This window comes from Bos grunniens, chromosome 21 (genome assembly GCF_055505025.1).
Source record: "Bos grunniens cultivar Pamir isolate PY7600 chromosome 21, Bosgru_T2T1.0, whole genome shotgun sequence".
Lineage (NCBI taxonomy): Eukaryota > Metazoa > Chordata > Mammalia > Artiodactyla > Bovidae > Bos > Bos grunniens.
In genome coordinates this window covers 50,827,968-50,849,952 of record NC_141185.1, presented here as the reverse complement: position 1 = coordinate 50,849,952, position 21,985 = coordinate 50,827,968, and the positions used below count along the sequence as shown (strand labels likewise).

The following is a 21,985-nucleotide window of genomic DNA, read 5'->3' as shown; positions in this document are numbered from 1 at the left end:
TCTGTGAGGCCCAGCACCCCTACTCCCACTTCATTCAGAGCTGTGGCTCTCTGAGTACAGAGGGCATTGTCACCCGAGGCCTTGACTGTAGACTTGGGTATAGATGGGGGTTCCTGGTAGAGACAGGTCACCATAACCTGGAGCTCTTTGTTTTTCCCTTTTCCATAATAGCACAGAGCTTTGTGATTACCCAAGCAAGGCTGAGAGATGAGCCGCCTGCTGCTACCCTTTAAAAATTACACCCCCCTATCATTATTAAGGAAGTATACTCATTATAGAACATGGAACCCTCCAAAGAAAAAGAAAATAGGGAAACAATCCCTACTCCCCACAACTGATTAGAGGCTCTGGAGAATTCTGGGGTGGGGGAGGGGACGGGTTTGGACACAAGCTGGTGCGGCTGCAGGGTCAGGCTGGCTGAGGTGGGGTGGGTCCAACGTCACCGAACGCCTGGCGGGATGGATCATGTGTGCGCTGCCGCCGTGGAGCAGCCAGCCCCATCTGGAAGACTAGTGATTTTGTTGTTGTCTCCTGCGCTCAACAACAAGTCCCAGTCTGCCGCATGGTGCTGGCCACCGCAGCCGGGGCAGGGGCGGGGCCGAGCACACCCTTTGCGGTTGTCCTTCCGTTGTGTTCTTTTTGCGCCTTCTCTGTCTCCTAGCAAACATCTCCCAAACTACTCTGAGCACCCGCTCTGGGCGGCACGCTTCAGGCAGACTCTTCCAGAAACAAGAACTGACTGTATTGTGGGGCGAGGGGTGGCCAGGGTCTCCATCCTCCACAAGGGGGCACCTGCTCATGACCTTGGTGCCTGCGATGCTGTTGCGTTGGCGGTGGAGGACATGCCTGGCTCTGGCCCGCTTGGACCTCGCCTTGCCTACCCGATGGGAGAGGAGGACTTGTGTGGACAGACCTTCTTCTCAACCCCGGAATCTGCCTCTGTGCTGCTGAGTCCAGACGCATCACCAGGGGAAAACTGAGGTGAGGAGGCTCAGGACTCCAACTGAGCCTGGACAGCAGTCCCCCACTGTGGCAGAAGCAGTGGTCATCAAAACCATTTCCCAGCCTTTGTCTATGTCTCTGTGGGGGGACGCTGGGGGGAGGTGTTGCCTTGCCCTAGGATGGTTGCCAAATTCCAGTGATGATTCTCTCCATGAGGACAAATTTTTCAGCCAGCAAACTCAAATGTCCTCCTCAGTCCTTTGTATGATTGAAGGTAAAAGGAGAGGGGGTGGCAGAGGATGAGATGGTTAGATAGCAGCACTGACTCAGTGGACATGAATTTGAGCTAACTCTGGGGGGTAGTGAAGGACAGAGGGGCCTGGCATGCTGCATCCATGGGGTTGCAAAGAGTCGGACACGAGACCTAGCAACTGAACAATACAACAAAGTCCTTTCTAAGTATATTCCCTGCCTCCTCTCCACCCTGGAGGAGGCATTCCTGGGATCCTTGGGTCAGAAAAGGGAAGTGTTGGTCAGCAGCCTTGGGAGGCAAAAAGACTCTTGGAAAGTCTTTTTTTTTTTTTTTTAAGAATACTAACACATCTTGCCAATTTAAATTGGGTTGGGAGCTGTACTCCTTTAAGGAACCCTAAAATTGCAACCGCTGCTGAGCTCACATTTGCCTCTGCCACATGCCAGCTGTGTGACCTTTGGCCAGGCACTGGACCTCTCTGAACCAATTAGCCCTTCACGTCCATCCAGAGGTCGCTGTCTCAGCTCCTTTGAACTGGCTCTCCTAGTGCCCATTTCCTGCCTCTTAAATTCTCTTTATTCCAATCCTGCCTGAAGCAGGTGGGCAGCCAGTCCTATTAGAAATCTCATTCACACTTGGGAAGGCTGCAAATTGTTGTCACTCAGCAGGTGCGTGCCCTTCACTGGAGGAAAGGGGGCTGGACTGGGTAGAAGGGGACAGAAGTGGATAACCGGGAGAGGAGGGGGATCAAATCTCTCCCAGGCAGTCTTCAGTATCCAGGGTTGCTGTGGAGACAGATGGGAGAGAGATCCTGCCTCTGTGAAACAAACATCTGGCAGGGTGGGTCGTGGGTGCTTTCCTGATTTGAGAGATGGACAGGAGTGCTGCTGTTGCTAGGGGCAAGGTGCAAAGTAGAGGGAGCGAGGCACTTCCTAGGGGGTGGGTAGGGGTGCCTGGCTTCCAATTCAGACACACCCCAGTTCCAATCCTGGATGCATCACTTAGTAGCTGTGTGACTTTGAGGCATCAAAGAGATGTGTGACTTAACATCTCTGAGCCTCAGATGTCTTAATTATAAAATGGAACTGATCATGTCCACCTTGTTAGGTTAGGATAATTAATCAAGAGAGGTGTCATAATATATAATGGCACATGTAAATACTCAACAGTAGTCTCTTGGCCTCTTGTTTCATAGTTTTTCTCTTCTGGTATCTGAGGGTACCCACAGGTCCCCTTCCTTGAACTAGGAACGAATGAGATCCACCATGTGTTGAAAGTGTAAGTCGCATCTGACTCTTTGTGACACCATGGACTGTAACCCACCAGGCTCCTCTGTCCATGGGATTTCCCAGGCAAGAATGCTGGAGTGGGTTGCCATTTCCTTCTCCAGGGGATCTTCCCAACCCAGGGATCCCATTTAAATGTTTATCCTTCCCCCCAGATCAGTATTTTGCCCACTTCAGGAGGCTCAATATATATCTAAAGAACGACTATAGACCAAGTTTCCCACCTCCCTTTCCCTTCCCGCACTTTCCCGTTTTAAAAATGCAGAAACCAAGACTTGGGTTGTTTGACTTACCTCTAAGTTACTCAGAAAAACAGACAGCTTATTACTTCTCAAGGTAACTTTCTAGGAGTCTCAGAACACAAAATGGTTCTTAATCCAAGGATCAGGTATCTGGGATCCCTTATCTTAACTGCATCACCCGGGTTTTTTGTAGCTAGCAGCCCGATGAGCGCGCACGTTTCCAAGGATGAGCAGGGAGGCAGCGCCCTCTGCTGGGTCCTTCAGGTATTTGCGCTTTAGCGCCCATTCTCAGTCTTGGGGGCAAACTAGAACCACTTGGTGACCTTTTGGCAAAACTAATACAATTATGTAAAGTTTAAAAATAAAATAAAATTAAGAATAATAATAATAATAAAAAAAATCTCCAAAGTTCAGTTCACATTGCGGGCTAGTCACATCGGAATCTTGGGGGTGTCACCCAAGTGCCAACATTTTTTAAAACTCCGCAGGCAATTCCAATGTTCAGCCAAAACTGAGGAATAATTACAGATGAATTTTCTAAGTGAAGAAAATGTAGCCTAGAATCGAAAAACTTACGGTGGAGAATAAAATTCCCCTGGATCAAACCTTGCCAGTTTTCTATTAAAAATCAGTCATGTGGGGCTTCCCTGGGGGCTCAGTGGTAAAGAATCTGCCTGCGAACGCAGGAGACAGAGGTTCGATCTCTGATTCTGAAAGATCCCACATGCCATGGAACAACTAAGCCCCTGTACCACCACTACTGAGCCTGTGCTTTAGAGCCGTGAGCCGCAACTGCTGAAGGCTGAACACCTTAGAGCCTGTGCTTCCCACGAGGGAAGCCACTGCAGCAAGAGGCCTGCGCACCTCAACTGGAGAGTAGCCCCCGCTTGCTGCAAGTAGAGGAAAGCCGTCACAGCAGCAGAGACGCAGCGCTGCCAAAGATAGATATATAAATGAAAAATCTGTCATGTGAGACTTGACACGGTTCTAAAAATACTGGAAAGTCTCAGGAGTTGGGGGTGAGGTAGGAGATAGATGGGCTTCAGGTTGGGAAATTCTGAATCAGCCAGCCTCCTCTTTGCATTTCCTGAGATAGGTGGGCTCCAGTAGAGGAATTTACAATCAGCTCCCTGTTTGCTCTTGGAAATGGAAGTAACAACAGAAACAGGGTAAATAGCCAGTCCTTGTCTCTTGTAAACACCTCAGGGGATAATCATGGCGAGGACAAGGAGAAGCGAAAACTCTGAGTAAAGGATAAAGGAAATACTACACATGGGCAGAAAGGTTCCTTGGAGTCAAAAGACAGGATAACTCCAGGCCATAGTGAGTCTTGCTCCTCCCAGAAGCCCTCACTTTGAGATCCATCTTAGTAAGGTGTGCGTGTGCACCCCAGGGGAGGGTCCTGAGACAAATTAACCAGAGTGGAGCGGGTGGTACAAAGCAAGATGATTGGCCTGAGGGAAGACAAAGACCTAGAAAACTGTCCCCTTACTTATAAAAGATTCAAACTTCAAAGGTGCGGCTGTCTTTCCGAGGTCACCCAGGTGTCTTTCCACACGTACTTTTCTTTTCAATAAACTTTTTATTTTGCCCTTTACCTTCTGTCTCCTTGCCTGAATTCATTCTTGAGTAGACAAGCAAGACTAGGGACCTAGCCCTAACTGCTTGCTCCTGTGGTCCAGTGGTTAGGACTCCCAGTCTGGAAAACTAAAGACCTTGCTTCCAGCTACCACTTGCTGCCGCTTACTGCTGCGTGCCTCTGAAATCAGGGGAAGATATAAAGGTGCCACAGAGAGATCCAAAGTCACTGTTGGATCAAGAATGCTAGTAGAGCAGGAGTGTGCTTGAATAGAATGAGTAAGATACTTACATCGGCTCCCAGAGTTGTGCCAGCTTCATACCCTCTAACACATCAGATTTTAAACTTGAGGATGCATCAGGAAGCTGTCAATCAGGTTGTTAAAACACAGACCGCCTGGGCCCCACCCACCCCTGAATTTCTAAGTCAGTGGGTCCAACCTGTTTCCAGGCGAAGCCTAGGCTGCTGGTTGAGGACCACCCTTAGAGAACCACTGCTGCAAACCATGGCTGGATGGACACCCACCCTCCTGTCTGCACTGGGTCCAGCTACATGGGAATCCCTATAGGGTCCCAGATTGTCCTCAAAACAGGCATGAGGGATTTCCCTGGTGGTTCAGTGATTAAGACTTTGCCTTCCAACGCAGGCGGGTGTGGGTTCAATCCCTGGTCGGGGAACTGAGATCCCCAATGTCTTGCAGCCAAAAAACCAAACCATAAAATGGAAGCAGTATTGTAACAAATTCAATAAAGTCTCTAAAGATGGTCCACATAAAAAAAAGAAAAAAAAGTCTTAAAAATAGGCACGTAAGGAAGTCAGAATGGTGCTTCGAGAGTGTGGCTTGATGGTTTGTAAGGGAAAACACAAGTCACACATCTCAAGTGCTGCTTGATTGACAAGGTAGAGGGAGAAACGGCAGGACTTGGATCATGGGCTTTCCCTCATCAAGCCCAGCTCAAAGGGGTCTGTTAGAGAGGACCCCCACTCTTGTGGAAGGAGGAGGTAGTTTCATTTAAAGAATGGGAGGGTGAGAGCCCTAAAGTTTGGAGTTCACAGACAAGATATGCCAATATTGGGCCATCCATATTGTATACTTGTGGACTTCGAACTTTTTTGCTGGATAATGTTTTGTCATAACCCATGATAGTTACAAAAGATGTATTGGAAATATTGACATCTTTTTTTTTTTTTTTTTAACGTGTCTGTATTCATTGGAAGGAGTGATGCTGAAACTGAAGCTCCAATACTTTGGCCACCTGATGTGAAGAGCTGACTCATGGGAAAAGACCCTGACGCTGGGAAAGATGGAACGCAAAAAGGAGAAGCGGGAGGTAGAGGATGAGATGGGTGGACAGCATCACCAACTCAATGGATATGAGTTTGAGCAAACTCCAAGGGATTGTGGAAGACAGGGAAGCCTGGCATGCTTCCGCGGGGTCCCAAAGAGTTGGATGTGACTGAGAGACTGAGCAGCGGGGACTTCCCTGGAGGTCCAGTGGTTAAGACCTAGTCTACCCGTGCAGGAGGTTTGGGTCTGATCCCTGGCTGGGGAGCTAAAATCCCACATGCCTAGTGGCCAAAAAACCAGAACATAAACAACATAAGCAATATTGTAACAAATTTAATAAGAATTTTCAAATGATCTATGTAAAAAAAAAGTCTTTAAAAATTTTTTAAGATTTGTTTCAAACTGCTATATATATCATAGTAGTTTGATACCAACATTAACCATTTTTTTAAATACATGGAAAAAACTCTTATTGACAATGTTAAATTTTATCTGAGCCCTGTGCACCTAGAAAACATCAATGGTGAAGAAATTTCCCCTATCCTTTTGTGTTCCAGAAAATAGTTACTGCAAAGAAATACGGTGCCCCATATGACTGTGGTAAGACTCCTGGATTGAGTCCTGGCACCGCCGCTCCAAATTCCTATTCTTTGCCTCTTTGGTGATTAACTAAACTGTTGGACCTATGGATCAATTGGAATAAAATGCTTATAACCAAACATTGGTTAAGCTTCTTTTCTTCCCTCAGGTCCCTTGAACTTTGGCCCACCCAGAGCCAGTTTATTATCCCTCTGGACCCCTCCAGAGAATAAGCTGGCCTCAGGGTGAAACAGAGAAGACAATGGCACCCCACTCCAGTACTCTTGCCTGGAAAATCCCATGGACAGAAGAGCCTTGTAGGCTGCAGTCCATGGGGTCACTAAGAGTCAGACACAACTGAGCGACTTCACTTACACTTTTCACTTTCATGCATTGGAGAAGGAAATGGCAACCCACTCCAGTTCTTACCTTGAGAATCCCAGGAACAGGGGAGCCTGGTGGACTGCCGTCTATGGGGTTGCACAGAGTCAGACACAACTGAAGCGACTTAGCAGCAGCAGCAGCAGCAGGATAAAATAATCTCCAAATCTAATATCTACTGATATAAAAGGATCTGGTCACTCTTGCTTCCACAATGTATTCTTTCTGGCCCTGTTTTCTCCTCCCTATAAAAGGAAACTCTTTTTGCCTAACTCTTAAGAATTAGCAGAGCATTTTCTCGATTGCAGTAAATCTCTCCTCCCAATCATCCACCCTACTAATCCTTTCAAATAGTTTCTCCTTACTTAATCTGGATTTGTTTTTTTAATTTATATGCAACATTCTTTGTTCTTCTTCAATTTATATTTCCATTCACCTTCTGCTATGGCGTTTTATCCTAGCATCATCTATTTTCATGTTTGGTAATAATTTCTGGAGAACCTGATCTCATTTTAATGCCGCAAAATTATGTACATCCATTTGAACTTGTTAACACTAGAAAAATGTCTTGTGACCCATAAAGTTTCCAAGCGTGATTCTTTTTTCTGTCTTGTGACCCATAGGGGTCTAAGTGTTATATTTTTTCCTTCCGGATTGAGATATTGTTGCATTATTTGTATTGCAAGTCAGCAAATGATAAAACACAGCATTTCATTGTCCAAAAATAATCTTTAAACATAAAAAGTAAATTTTCACCAGAAATGCCATTGGAAATGTGTCCCTTTAGGAGATGGATTGAACCAGTTATTTTTTCCATTAAGTTTATAAATCCAGGGATGAATATACTTTTTGCGAGAATGAGAAAGAGTTGGGCCTTCCAGTTTGTTTTTATGGATATAAGCACTAATAAACATTGTTCAGATAAAAGACAGAAGTGGAAGGAAGTTTTCCTAGCAATGTCTCTCAATTCTTTTGATTCCTGGTCATTATCCAGCCTCAAAACAATATTTTTAATGACCTATTAGCTGAAAACATGATTAAATCCTCCTTGGATCATAGCGAAAGCAAAGAATCAGAAACCAATAGACTTGTAGAAGGGTTTCTTGCCAGTCCTGGATAATAACCCACTGTTATTGTTGCTGTTCAGTCGCTAAGTCGTGTCCAGCTCTCTTGTGACCCCATGTAGCCTACCAGGTTCCTCTGTCTATAAGATTTCCCAGCAAGAATACTGAAGTGGGTTGCCATTTCTTTCTCCAGGGGATCTTTCTGACCCAGGGATAGAACCCATATCTTCTGCTTGGCAGATGATTCCTTACTGCTGAGCCACCTGGGAAACCCAATTCATATTCAGAATTGGGAGACTCCTTTATTTCCTAGGGTAATGTTGCAGAGCAAAGTTTAGACTGGGTGTGTGTCTGTGACTTTCCTTTGTAAAGTGGGAGACAGCTGGTTATACAAGGGGAGAGGGAAGCTGTACTCTAAAGACTCCAGTTCCATTCTCAGGTCTAGTCCCATGGGAGTCAAGGATCTGGTAACTGACTCTATTAAAACCCTTCCTGTCCCCAGAGTTGCCTCTGACAAAGTCACCTTGTCTGAAAACAGCTGCTCTGCATTCCTTCCCTTCTCTGTCTGTCCTCTCAATGTTGCCTCCTAGGGAGCTCAGGAATCTGTCCCAAGCTCTTCATCCTCCTTACCTAGCACTCTGGCTGGTCTTCTCACATGGTGCAGTGGTAAAGAATCTGCCTGCCAAGGCAGGAGACACAGAGATGCAGGTTTGATCCCTGTGTCACGAAGATCTCTGGAGAAGGAAATGGCAACCCACTCCAGTATTCTTGCCTGGGAAACCCCGTAGACAGAGGAGCTGGTGGGTTACAGTCTATGGGGTTGCAAAGAGTCAAACACAACTGAGCAGGCACACACACATGCACCACTCTGGCCATTAGGATCTTATCCTGCCTTAGAGTCCACAGTCACCCTGCTCCCACTCCTCTTTCTCCAGGCATGGTCCATTCCTCTCATACTGCAGCCAGAGTGAGCTCCCTCAAAAGTAAATCTGCTGGTGAACCAGCTCTGGCTGAAACTCTTTCAGCTCCCCCAAACTGTCAGGAATCTGAGTAGGAATGCTTATCTCTCTAGCGGCCTTATCCTTTGTCCTGCTTCCCTTAAATCTGTATTCTGATCAGAAATAGGCCCAGGTACCCCTGAGCCTCTGGTTACCTTGCGATGGCACTGATGCTTGCAAAATGGAGCTAGAAGGAATCTGACTTCTTAGGTAAGGGTCTTGGTTTGGATTCGAGCTGTTTTTCCTTAATTTCTTTAAATGTCAATCTCCTTAATTGTGAAACAGAAATAGTATCTCAAAGAGTTCATTAGACTAAATGGGTGTATTGCCTGGCATATTGTTAATGCTCAATAATAAATGCAAGCTCTTTATTATTGTTTTTATTATTCACGTTGCAGTAAGTTAGCTGTTAACCTCTGTTACTGTGCCGAACTGTGAGCAACTAGAATCTCCACCAACTGAGCTTATTCTATGTATCCCATTGCGGAGCCCATGGTAGGAACTTACTACTTATGAATAAAGTACTGCAAAAGGATCAGTGAAAAAAGTAGCGCCGAAGAAGCAATCCTAATTTAAAAAAATCTTTCTTTAGTGCTTATCAGGTATATTATTATTTCACCGGGTCTCCTCAGCACCGGAGGAGGTAGGGGCCACCTTCTTCAAATGTGGGTGTGTACACAGTAAGTCATTCTGCCTTTAGTGGCACGGAACTCATAAGAGTCCACATCCTCACCCAGGGAAGGGGATGAATTGGAGCCTGGGGACCTAGGTGGGAGCGGACCCTGGCGAGAAAAAAGGCCACAGTCCCCTCCAGTCGGCTTTAAAAAGTTCCGCGGGCGGGGCCCGCCTGGGCACAAACCACGCCCCTCTGGGAGTCCCCGCCCCTTATGCTCCCATTGCCAACCGGCAGCGAGCTAGGCTTCCGACCAATCAGAAGAGGCCTTAGGCGGGAGCTGCCGTCCAGCTAGCCAATAGGCGGGCGGCCGCGGCGGGGCTTGCCCGGGCGTGTAGCGGCTGCCGGCTCCCTGGACGCCACGTGCTGGCGTGAGGAGACTCGCGGGGCTTTCAGGTGAGCTCGGGGACCCTGCCGGGGATCTCGGGGTGGGGCTGGCTGGCGCGACATGTCCAGGCCGCGGAGGGGCCCCGCGAGAGGTGTCCGCCCCCAACTTGTGGCCGGGGACTCCTGGCCGGGCCGGCTCCGCTCCCGGGGCCGCGGGAGTGCAGGCCCGGCCCGGGGCGCCTCTTGGCCCGCATCGCGCCCTGCTCTAGGGTCTCGGGTCTGAGTGGGCGGCGCTGGGCAGTGGGCCCGGGCCTGGTGGGCGTTGGCCGGGCAGCCGCGACCCCTGAGTGACCAATGCCTCAGTCCCTCCCTGGTGAGGCCCGGCCGCCCGCAAGTCACTCCCCGGGAACGCCGGCGGCCGGGGGAGACTGAGCAGGCTCTCCTCGGACTTTCTTGTCTCATTTTAACTTTTCAGCGGCACAGGGGATCTCATCGAGCCGGCTTTTCTCAAATTCCCGCGATTATTAGTGTCCTGTTGCGGGGGGCGGGGCCGCGCAGTCTGAAATACAGATTCGAGGGCCCTTTTCCCCAAATGGCAGTTAAGGTGTGGGGGTAGGCCTGGAAATCAGACTTTTTAAACAGACGTCTTGATTGTTTTTGATAATGAGCTGCTTTTTGGAGGTGGGTGGCCTGGAGAATCCCAGGGATGGGGGAGCCTGGTGGGCTGCAGTCCATGGGGTCGCTAAGAGTAGGACATGACTGAGTGGCTTCACTTTCACGCATTGGAGAAGGAAATGGCCACCCACTCCAGTGTTCTTGCCTGGAGAATCCCAGGGACGGGGGAGCCTGGTGGGCTGCCGTCTTGGGGTCGCGCAGAGTCGGACACGACTGAAGCGACTTAGCAGCAGCAGCAGCAACCTAGTTGACGCTGGGTTTAATAAACCCTAGTTTTATGTTAGGTCAGCCATCCCCAACTTTTTTTTGGCACCAGGGACAGGTTTGGAAGACAGATTTTCCCATGGACTGGGAAGGCAGGGCGGATGGTTTCTGGATGATTCAAGTGCCTTATGGTTCTTTCTAATCTAATGGTGTTGCTGATCTGACAGGAGGTACCGGTCTGTGGCCCAGAGGTTGGGGACCCCTGAGTTAGGAGACAGTGGACCTAGGTGGGAGCGGTCCTGTTGGTCCTGTTCATCCAGCTCTTTAGTGCCAGAGCAGGGTCTAGAACTGCCCATCTTCCTGATGGCCAGCAAGTTGGTGGCCTTGAGGCCACTGGCGATTCTGACTTTGCAGTTCCTTTGTCCAAAGGCCTGGTGGCTGCTGATTCAGATGTTGGTTCTGGGTGGGAGAGAGAGTTGTTTGCTTCACTGAAACATTTGTTGTTTGAGCGAAGCTTCTCCCTAGCTTCACTGAGCCCAAGAAGAGGACTATGTGCCCTTGATGATTAATTGTTGGTTCTGATGTGTCAGCTAAGTCAGGACATGTAGAAGAGGACTGCTTTCATTTCTTGGAACAAAGAGCCCCTGAGACTTTTTTTTCCCCCTCCTCCATGCTACTCTGCGACCCCACGGACCTCCAGGCTCCTCTGTCCATGGGATTTCCCAGGCAAGAATACGGAGTGGGTTGCCGTTTCCTTCTCCAGGAGATCTTCCCGACCCAGGGATCCTGCGTCTCCTGCATTGGCAGGTGAATTCTTTACCACCATGCCACCAATTTCTGGCTTCTTTGAAACTTTGTCAACAGGTTTAGGGAGGCCATCGACCCTAGTCTGGGCCTCGGCTCCTGACATTGCAGGGTCCTTAGTCATCTCAGAGAAGGACAAGGTCCCTCCTCCCCTACAGAAGGCAGTTATTAGTGGGTCTCTGTCTTCTTAGACCTCATTCTCCCCATTACTGGGCCAAGGCAAGTTGAGGTTCTGTATCTGTCAGCCTCAGTAGGTGACTTGTGAATATGAAGAAGTTGATTATAGTTGAGAGCCCGTTTAAAAAGGAGAAGAGTTCTTGGGGTAAGGGGTCAGGAAGCAGAGGGAGGATGGGTCACGGAAACTCCCCTCTGGTCCAGGCATCACTGAATGGTAGGTAGTTCATCTCTCCTCCCATTTCTCTTAATCTCTGCTGCCCTTGCGCAGATTCCTATGTTCTTTTTCCATGTCTCTTCCTTTAAGGCAGTTGTGATCCTGTCCCCCTCTCCCTAAAACTCTGGAGATTGATGGTTCCCACCCACCTTTGGATGAAGCCCCAACTTTGACTTTTCTCCAGGGACAGTTCTCTCTTACTTTCCCGGTCTCCTCGCTCCTACCTCCTTTCTTTCCAGTTGCTGCACCCAAATCCTTGCTTTCCCACCATGAATCTGTCTTGCCTCTTGGACTTCGTGTCCATGTTTTTTTCTGTCTGCGTGCCCTTCCCTTCCTGGGCTGACTCGTGGACCTTTCTGAAACCCTTCAAAGTGTCTCCTCCACTGCCAGGCCTTCTCTAACTTAGCGTGTCTGCTTTTTAAATACCTGGCCTGATGACAGTCGTGGGTCCTTTCATATATTTATGTGTGTGTGTGGGTGTATGCAGGGAGTTTATAATGTATACATATAATAAATGTAAATATGTAGCGTAATGGGGATTTGGCCACAATACAAATATATACTAACCAGTGGAAAGCCTAGGATATGACACTGCTGACTCCACAGAAAATCCCTTTGATGCTATGAAGAATAGTTGATTCAGGAGTTAAGAATGAGCAGCTCAATTTTAATCAGATGTACTAGGAAATAGCATTTTCATGAATATAGTTGCAACTAAAATTGGTCACCTGTAAAGATTTCAAAGGCTACATCAAAGCATATAGTCTAGATGAAAGACGGATTAATGAACCAAGAGACTGAAATAATGGGGTGGGGGAGGGAAGGATTGGGAGTTTGGGATTAGCAAATGCAGATTATTACATATAGGATGGATAAACAAGTATAGCGCTGCTGCTGCTGCTCAGATGCTCAGTCATGTCCAACTCTTTGTGACCCCATGGACTACAGCACGCCAGGTTCCTCTGTCCATGGGATTTTCCTGGCAATAATACTGGAGTGGGTTCCCATGCCCTCCTCCAGGGGATATTCACGACCAAGGGATAGAACCCTCGCCTCCTGCATTGCAGGTGGATTTTTTTTTGTAATCACTGACCCACTGGGGAAGCCCCCTGTATAGCACAGGAAACTATATTCAATATCCTGTGATAAATCTTAATGAAAAAGCACATGAAAAGGAATGTGTGTGTGTGTGTGTGTGTGTGTGTGTATAACTGATCACTTTGTTATACAGCTGAAATTAATAACACTGTAAATCAGTTATACTCCAGTAACTTTTAAAATAATAATAATTAAAAAAAATACACATGGATTTTACCATTTCCTCTTCACAAGGGAAGGGTGGGTTTACATGCAAAGAACCTGAATTGGTTAGGTACTTATTCTGAGCTGAGTTAGTCCCTGCTTGACTGCTTCAAAGCGCTGGTTTTCTGGTCTATTCAAAATCTACCAGCTGACTTAGCACAGCAAATGAGATGAGGCTTCCCAGGCTACATCCTTGACTATTGGGAAGATGCCGGTCTTACTGCATGGGGTTTGTAAACCCACGTGAACAAACAGCTATTTCCTGTGACCATGGTGTGTGACAGGATCTCCTGTCAGCCCAGTGTTCAGGCAGGGAGAGCTTGGAGGAGGTCCCACGGAAGTCCGCAGCACTGTGCCTCAGGGCTTTTTTCTGTTTCTCCATTTTCGATTTGAGCTGGTTTACCAGCTCACCTATGCCTCTAGACCTCCATGATTAAACTACGAGTCCAACTATGTTAAATGTTTGTAGACAGTGTTATGACGAGTGAATTAGAAAGTCATATGTCATTTTGGTTAACACATACCAAAAATACAACTGTTGTGGGCTTCCTGTGAAATAGTTTCTCTAAGTTCTACTGTGGGTAGAAAAGGTTCTACCTTTACATTGCATAAAGCTTTTATTTGTTTATCCAAAATGGGATTTCGTATATATGTAACACCTCTGTAATCTTTATTTTCTCATTTTGTTTATTTTCTCTTAAACCTCTCTAAAAGTTTTTCATAATTTTTAGTTTAAGCTAACAATGTTGGAGGTAGGCTATGGTGTAGAATTTGAAAGCCTGGGTTCTGGGTTCACATCAGCCTTTGTTTATTAATTGGATGAATTACTAAGCCTTGATGCCTCACTTTTTGCACCTACAATACGGGGATAATAATACCTTTTTGAGTTGTGGGAAAGATTGAGTGATTCCATGTAAAGTACTTAAGACAGTGATTTTGCAGGTGATATTGACTCTGTGAGTGCAGTTATCATTAAAACAGGTCCTTGGCTTTGTCTGGTATCTTGCACGCTGTACAGCAGTTGCACACTGGCTGGAGGGAAGGGGTGTGGGGGGCAGGGCTGGCCGGGCTTGCTCCTCACCCCGCCCCTCTGCCCTGTTTCTCTCCCAGGCTGCTGCCCTGTTGGCAGATCACCTCCCAGGTCTCCCTGGCCCTGAGCGGTGCACAGATGGGGATGGTACCCCAGGAAGCTTCTGAGTCAGTGCAGTGCCCGAGCCCTTCCCTGGCCAGCCCGAATGCCAAGGATGTGCTTCGGAGGAAGCACAAGAGGAAGAGCCGACAGCACCAGCGCTTCATGGCCCGGAAGGCCTTGCTGCAGGAGCAGGGACTGCTGAGCCCACTCTGGGAGCCAGGACCCTCCCCTCTGCCTACGTTGCCCGGGGCCCCGCCAGGCACAGAAGCCACCAGCAGTGCCAGGCAGCGTCCGCGGGCTGAACCTGGAGGTGCTGGGTGCAGCAGAAAGCCAGCTCCCAGGGACTCTGCCGGCCCCTTGCCCAGCAAATGCGTGGCCATCGACTGCGAGATGGTGGGCACAGGACCCCGAGGGCGCGTGAGTGAGCTGGCCCGCTGCTCCGTGGTGAGCTACCACGGCGAGGTCCTCTACGACAAGTACATCCGGCCTGAGATGCCCATCGTGGACTACCGCACGCGCTGGAGCGGCATCACCCGGCAGCACATGCGCAAAGCCATCCCCTTCCAAGTGGCCCAGAAAGAGGTGAGGGCAGGGCGGGGGGCTTAGCCCAGGTCTGAGTTAACGTGTAGCCACTGGAAGCAGAGAGACCTTGGGAACCTTACTAAGCTTCTTCAAACAATGGGTTTCCTCTCCATAGGAAAGGGTGAGTAGAAATCCTGCCTTACCTGCATGGAGCGATTGCTGGCCGTCCCACGTGGTGGTGTGTGTGGAAAGGCTGTGCCTTTCCCACAAGATGGGAAACAGCTTATACTCCACATTTTCTTCTTCTGTTATAAAAGTACTACGTGTCTGCATAAAATGTATAAGGTCCATAGCATTGTCACCTTCAGGTGTTAATATTTTGGTATTTTTTTATGTTAGTTTTTAATTGCTTTGTTGTTGTTCAGTCAGTAAGTCATATTCCCACTCTTTGTGGCCCCATGGACTGCAGCATGCCAGACTTCCCTGTCCTTCACCACCTCCTGGAGTTTGCTCAAACTCATGTCCGTTGAGTCGGTGATGCCATCCAGCCATCTCATCCTCTGTCGTCCCCTTCTCCTGCCTTCCATCTTTCCCAGCAGCAGGATTTTTTCCAGTGAGTCAGCTCTTCCCATCAGGTGGCCAAAGTATTGGAGCTTCAGCTTCAGCATCAGTCCTTCCAGTGAATATTCAGGGTTGATTTAGGATTGACTGGTTTGATCTCCTTGCTGTCCAACGGACTCATTGCTTTGAGGAAAATTAATTTGTGGTTGGGACCACACTAACGTGCCAGGAACTCCCAAACATCCTTGAGCATAGGAAATATACCTAAATCCTTATTAACAATTTTGGATTCTTGTCCCAGATCCTCTCCGTAGAGGATCCTGCAAGTCTCTAGGTCTTGGGAGGGAATTGATGTGTGTTTCTAAAAACCATCGTGCTGTACAAACCTGTATGATAAATACCCTAGAGCTGATGGGGAAAATGGGGTTAGAGACACAACACTTAAGCTTTATCAATGACCCCCCAGATAAAAAGATAGAAGCCTAATAACAGTGGAAGCACAGTTTTGCACAGGTTCAGTGGTTAAGGAAAGTGTAAATTTACATATGGTGCTTTGTGAGCAAACTCCGGAAGATAGTGAAGGACAGGGGATCCTAATGTGCTGCAGTCCCTGGGGTCGCCAAGAGTCGGACCTGACTTGGCAACTGAACTGAACTGAACTTGCCTTGAAAAGACCCAGACACGACTTAGCGACTGAACTGAACTTGCCTTGATAAGACCTGGAGCACTCAGGGAAGTAGCTGTCGAGAGGATGGTGGCTTGTGCTGTGGTGGAGCGGTTAAGGGTGTTACCTGAAGTTAGGAAGTGGGAAGCCAGGTGTGGGAAGCATGCAGGTGAGCTAAGCTGGCTGGTAGACTTCTGAGGTGTGGGCACTTTGTGATTTCCCTGTGGCTCTGCTAAACTGAGTATGGTTTCTGCATTCACTCAATGTTTATCAAGGGCAAAATTTGCATTACTCTCAAGTCCCATCAACCAGGTTGGACCATTCTGCATTTTTAAACCAAGCATTGTAGCAAAGCTATACTTAACATTTCTGATTTGTTCTTGGGATGAGGTACATTTAGGGAATACTGATACAAGTCATCTTGTGTCTTCCTTTTTCACAGCAGATACAGTGTAAGCATTTCTCTTAAAAGGATATTTCAGGTGAGCTGATTAGGAATAGAGGCAGCAGGAAGGCAGACGGGTGGTGACCCCCAGCTCCTAGGGACGTCTCTTGGCCTGCCAAAAGCAGGCCCACGCTGGATCGGCTCACACTCTGAGCCAGTATGAATGGGGTGTGCTGAGTCCCTTCCCACCGTGTGGCTTGTGTGTATGTGTGTGGGGTGGTGGCCTATCCCTACCACTGAAGTCTAAGTGTGCCTTATCCATGTGCTATGAAAGCTGAGTTTAGTGATAAATCATGTGTCGCCAGCAGAGGTGGCTGTAGGAGGCTGGCAGTGGGTGATAAGGAGATGCGAGCCCAGGGAAGAGGGCTCCAGGGGTTTGCAGGCCCGTGGCCCTGGATGTGGCTTCCCCTGGAAGTCAGGAAAGAGAGCCTCACCCTGTGCAGATGGTCTGAGCTGAGCCAGAGAGCAGGTTCCGAGGGTGAGAGGTGGGAGTCCTGGACGGCAGAGGGGCAAAGGGACAGAATCCAGAAGACAGGGACTGCTGCGTTAGTGCTGAAAGAGCTGTCCTTGGTTGCGTGTCTCCAGTGCCTGGCACAGTTCTTTGGCTTCACCTGGCACGTCTCCCCGGACTCCCTCCTGTGAGCTGAGCTGTCACTGGGCACCACTAGTCTAGGCACACATGTCCCTGCATTTTACAATGAGCTTACATTGAGGGGCAGCTGAACAGGCCATGCGGAGCTGAACAGGTACTTAGACAACATGGTTAATCCCCCAGAGGAGAGAGCAGCAGGGGTCCTGGTGGCAGCCGGGGCAGACTCCTGATGTTTAAAGCTGAGCCCTGATGTGAGAGGGGCTGGTGGAAGTTGGGGGCAGAAGTAGGTGGGAGAGGGTCGGGGGTGGCTAAGTCTTCCAGGCTGAGAAGAGGCTGGGCCAGGAGGAAATATGCTTGTCTGGGATAACCTACCCATCTAAGAGCTCCTTAGTGCTCACAGCCACCCCACCAATGTGGTTGCCAGCTTTCCCATTTTGCAGGTGTGGGGGAAGCTTAAACAGGCCCCTGGTGATAGTGAGTAATGAGTCAAGGGTCTGCATTCAAACTTTGAGCAGCCTGATTAACTGTGGGGCCCATGGTCACCCCTATCTACGCTGCCTCCCCCCACAGGGGTCCCTGGACCACTGAGATGTGGCCCTTCCTGACTCCTCCTCTGTTCACAGATCCTCAAGCTCTTGAAGGGCAAGGTGGTGGTGGGCCACGCCCTGCACAACGATTTCCAGGCCCTCAAGTACATCCACCCTCGGGGCCAGACCCGGGATACCACCTCCGTCCCCAGCCTCCTCAGCCAGCCAGGGCTCCACGTCCGGAATCGTGTCTCTCTTAAGGACCTGGCCCTGCAGCTGCTGCACAAGAAGATCCAGGTGTGTGGGGCCGGAGGGGAGTGGAGCGGGGAGCCAGGGGCCATGGGCAGGCAGTGCGGGGCCTGCCACTTCCCCAGCCTGGTCCTGGGACTCCCAGGTGTACACAGAACCCTGGGCATTTTCTCTCCACCCTCCTCTTCAGTAAGTTGTGACTGGAAGCCACCTGCTCCCAGGCTGCTCTCTTTAGATCCATCTCCCACCCAGTTCCTGCTTCTGTCCTCTCGTTCACGTGTAGAATTCCATCTCCTCCAACCAGGAGTGGTCAGGGGTACCTGTCAGTCTTGGTCCTCCTGTGTTTCACATTCATTATTCCATCTGCTCCGCAAGCCTTTGAATTGGGTTTAATGTATTTATTTTTTCCATATGACTGCGTCGAGTAGATCTTTGTTGCTGCCTGCGAACCTTCTCCAGTTGCGACAAGTGGAGGCTGCTCTCTGGTTGCGGTGCTCGGGCTTCTCAATGCAGTGATTTCTCTTGTTGCAGGGTGTGAGCGAAGCCCATGGCCTATGAGATCTTCCCGGACTAGGGAATGAACCCATGTCTCCTGCATTGGCATGCAGATTCTTTACCACTGAGCCACCCGGGAAGCCCAGAATCAGGGATTTTTAAACTAGTTTTTATATTTAAGGAGATAGGCGAAAGAGATGGTTTGTGATACCGCTGGCATTCCAGCGCTTTTCTTTGTGACTGGGTCCCATGTCCTTCTCACAAGGCTGTGCACCCGTGTTCTGAGAGTACACGTCCCTGGGCCCTGACCCAGAGCCCGGGTCGCCTAACTTCCCCCCAGGACCGCGGGCAGTGACACGTGGGCTCTCGTCCGCAGGTGGGCCAGCACGGGCACTCGTCAGTAGAAGACGCCGTGACAGCCATGGAGCTCTACCGGCTGGTGGAGGTGCAGTGGGAGCAGCAGGTGGCCAGCAGCCTCCGGGCGCCGCCTGAGGACAGAGAGCCCGACAGCAGCACAGACATGGAGCAGTACATGGAGGACCAGTACTGGCCGGCGGACCCGGCCCAGGGCACCAGCGGAGACCCGGGGGCAGCGCCGGGCAGAAGGGAGTGAGGGAGGAGAAGCTCCCCTGGGGAACGGGGACAGGAGAGCGCCTGGGGCAGGATGCCTGGCTGCCCCCAGGGTCTGAAGAGTTGGGACCACCTGCCCACAGCATAGCCCTCCCCTCTCTAGGGCTGTTGTCAGCCCTTCCTCCCCCAACTCCTGTGGTTTTGCAAATGGCACTTTATAGACGCCGTGAAAATGGCAGGTGGGCTAGAACCCAGCAGAAGTAGGGAATGCACCAACGGATGGCATCAAGCCACCCCCACCCTCATGCTGTGCTCTAAAGGGATCAGCCTCCTTGGGGGTGCTGGGTGGGGGTGTCAGTATTCCAGAGTTCCCTTATCTCCACCCAGTGACCTGGGGCAAAGTATTCTTCCCTGTTGTCACCAGCTACCTCTTCCTCCAGAGTCACTTTCTAGAGAATAAGTATGCCCTGAGGCTATACAGTTAAGGCCACTCCAAGGCCATTTTGTCCCTTTCTGAACTAGAACTCTGGCAGCAATGGAACAGCAGAGACCTCAGACCATGGGGAGCTGGGTCCTCACCTGCTTGCGGGGAGGAGTCACCAGGTGCTCTTCTGGGAGGAGGGAAGGCAGATAAGCTCTGGGTGGAGGCTGGCATATGTATCTTGACCCAAGGCAGGTATTCCTCCTGCCCACCCAGCGCTAGTCCCTCAAGCAGAAGTCTGAGAAACAGTAGAGCAGTTTAAATTCTGGGACCCCTCTGCAGAATTGCCCACTGGGATCTTTATTTATTGAGAGCAAGACCACAGGTCTCTAGGGGTGCAGAGGGCAGGTCTGCCAGGGTTAGACTGGGCATTAGCAGCTGTGTAGTTGTGCTCACACTTGGGTGGGTGCCCCCAGCCACTTGTGGTTGGGTGAGTGGGTGGGTTTTCTCTAAATTACTAAAAATGTTCTCTGTCAGGATTCATCCCCCACCCCTCTGTCCTTTTTCCCTAAAGGACCAGTTTTGTGGTATTGGGGTACCTGAGAGCTCAAGTCACACAGAAACTCTGAGCCCCATCTTAGCTCGCCACTTAATAGCTTTGAGACCTAGGTAAGTGTGTGACTTCACTCAAGTCTGATCCCTCATCTGTAAAATGGGGATAAGGGTACCACCTACCTCACAGGATTGTTAGGCTCTGTGAGCTGTGTTTTTTTTAAGGATTAGTGTTAGGTTCTTCCAAGTAACACCTGAACACACCCTGGGGCCATTTGAGGGCTTTGACCCCAGAAATGAAATATTTCCAGCCTTATCAGTAAACAAAGGAAGTCACAGTCATCAACAACTGCAGATTGCAGCCCTTAAACAGTGAACTGATGAACCCGGAAGAAACTCAGGGCTGAAAAGAATACCTGCCAGCTAGCAGTCATCAGACTAGCCACTCCCTACAGGAGAGCCCTGAGAAAACTCAGGATGTGAAACACAGGATACCAGCCCCAGAGAGCTGAGGTGCAAGTCAAAGGAATGATTTCAGCTTGAGCCCAGACTCTTGCATCTTCCCATACATAGAAAAGCACTAAACTCCTTAATTCGAGATTTCTGGTTTTAACTAGCATCGTATTTTGATGTTTGGGACCACTTGCCCTTTGTTTCAAAACTCCTATATAACCTGACTCCACTCCTCGCCTGCTCAGATCAGAGCTCTGAAATGCTGGCTCCTGGGCTGCAGTCCTCATTTTGCACCCAAATAAAACAACTCGCATCTCTCACGTTGTGCATTTTTTGCCCAGACAGGACTTGTTCTTGTGGCTATTCCAGTAGGTGGGGCACGGGCCACCAAGCACAGCTCAGAGGTTGTGGGCCCTCACGCTCCCTGTGCTGCACGGATTTGGTATCAGTCAGCAAAGCAGCAGGGCCAGAGAGTGAGAGACACTCCTGAAAACGAAACAGCAAACGCAGGGCCGCAGACTGTTCTGGGAGCTGGCTGAGTCACTGACCAGCTGCTGATCGGCTTCCAAGACTTTGTTCTAGGCTCCTGAAAAGCCTAGCTGATGCCACACTCACAGCTGAGCAGCTGCTTAAGGGCTTTGGGCTTTGGGCTGAGGGATGGAGCTGTTCACATGTGGAGGTGTACTGGGTTTAAAATCAGCTTTGTACAACCGTTCTGGAATAAAACCCAACTGCAAAAGTGGGTGAAATGGCCTTTTCTTTGAATCCTCCAGCCGAGGTGGGAAGGGACTTGCTGAAGGGCTGTGGGACCCCAGGGCACCGAGTCTTGCTGGGCGCTTTGGCCTTTGAGGTGGGTGGCTTTCAAGATGGTGCTTTGGAATGTGGCCAGAAAATCTTAGAGCTACAGAATGTATGTAGTTTATTTTTTTATGTAAGTGCCCTATCACGTATAGAGTACAAGTTTATTAAACTTGTTTCTCTTTGAAGCTATGTACTCACTTTTTATCTTTTTTTTTTTTTTTAGTTTTAAATATAAAATACACAGCTTAAAATTTACCATCTTAACCATTTTTAAGTGTAGAGTTAATAGTGTTAAACACCCACTATGCAACTCATCTCCAGAACTGTTATTATCTTACAAAACTGAGATTCTATGCTCATTAAACAATAACCCCTCAGACCCTCCTCCTTTCAGCTCCTGGCCACTCCCATTCCACTTTGATTTTGTGTGTTTGATTAGGTACCTCATATAAGTGAAATCTGACTCAATGGACGAGTTTGAACAAACTCCAGGAGATAGTGAAGCACAGGGAAACTTGGTGTGCTGCAGTCCGTGGGGTTGCAAAGAGTGGAACATGACTGAAAAATGATAAGTTAAATCCTACAGTATTTGCCTTTTCGTGTCTGGCTTACTTCACTTAACAAAATGTCCCCAGAGTTCATCTCTGAGGTTGTAGGATGTGTCACCATTTCCTTCCATTTTCAGGCTGAGTAACATTCATTTGGATGTCCATGCCATCGTTTATTCATCCATCCATCCACGGACCAGCATTTTTATTGTTAATAATGCTACTGTGTCTCTCCAGGACTCTGCTTGCGATTCTTCTGGATATACACCCAGAAAAATGGGATTGCTGGCTCATGGTAGTTCTGCGTTTAATTTTTTAAGGGATCTTACATTGTTTTACACAGTGACTGCACCATTTTACATTCCCAATGGCTACACGAGTGTCCCAATTTCTCCACATCCTCACCAATATATGTTATTGTCATCTTTTTGGTAATAACCATTTTGACAGGTGTGAGGTGGTTAC

At 49.0% G+C, this 21,985-nt stretch overlaps 1 protein-coding gene across 4 annotated transcripts; it reads left to right on the top strand.

The window, feature by feature from the left end:
- The first annotated feature begins 9,602 nt into the window (after positions 1-9,602).
- Positions 9,603-20,913, top strand: AEN (apoptosis enhancing nuclease). 4 transcript variants are annotated; one of them, XR_015150092.1, is made up of 4 exons: positions 9,603-9,681; positions 14,099-14,823; positions 17,528-17,728; positions 18,552-20,913. XR_015150092.1 is itself a non-coding variant. In XM_086364663.1 (4 exons), exons 2-4 carry the CDS (start codon positions 14,157-14,159, stop codon positions 18,786-18,788), a joined length of 984 nt encoding a protein of 327 aa, XP_086220789.1. In that variant the 5' UTR covers positions 9,603-9,681; positions 14,099-14,156; the 3' UTR covers positions 18,789-20,913. The 4 variants fall into 4 exon arrangements, 2 of the variants coding, with proteins under 2 accessions (XP_086220789.1, XP_086220788.1); XM_086364663.1 differs by having other exon boundaries at positions 14,099-14,702; XM_086364662.1 differs by lacking the exon at positions 9,603-9,681 and adding an exon at positions 11,117-11,298 and having other exon boundaries at positions 14,099-14,702.
- The last annotated feature ends 1,072 nt before the right edge of the window (positions 20,914-21,985 follow it).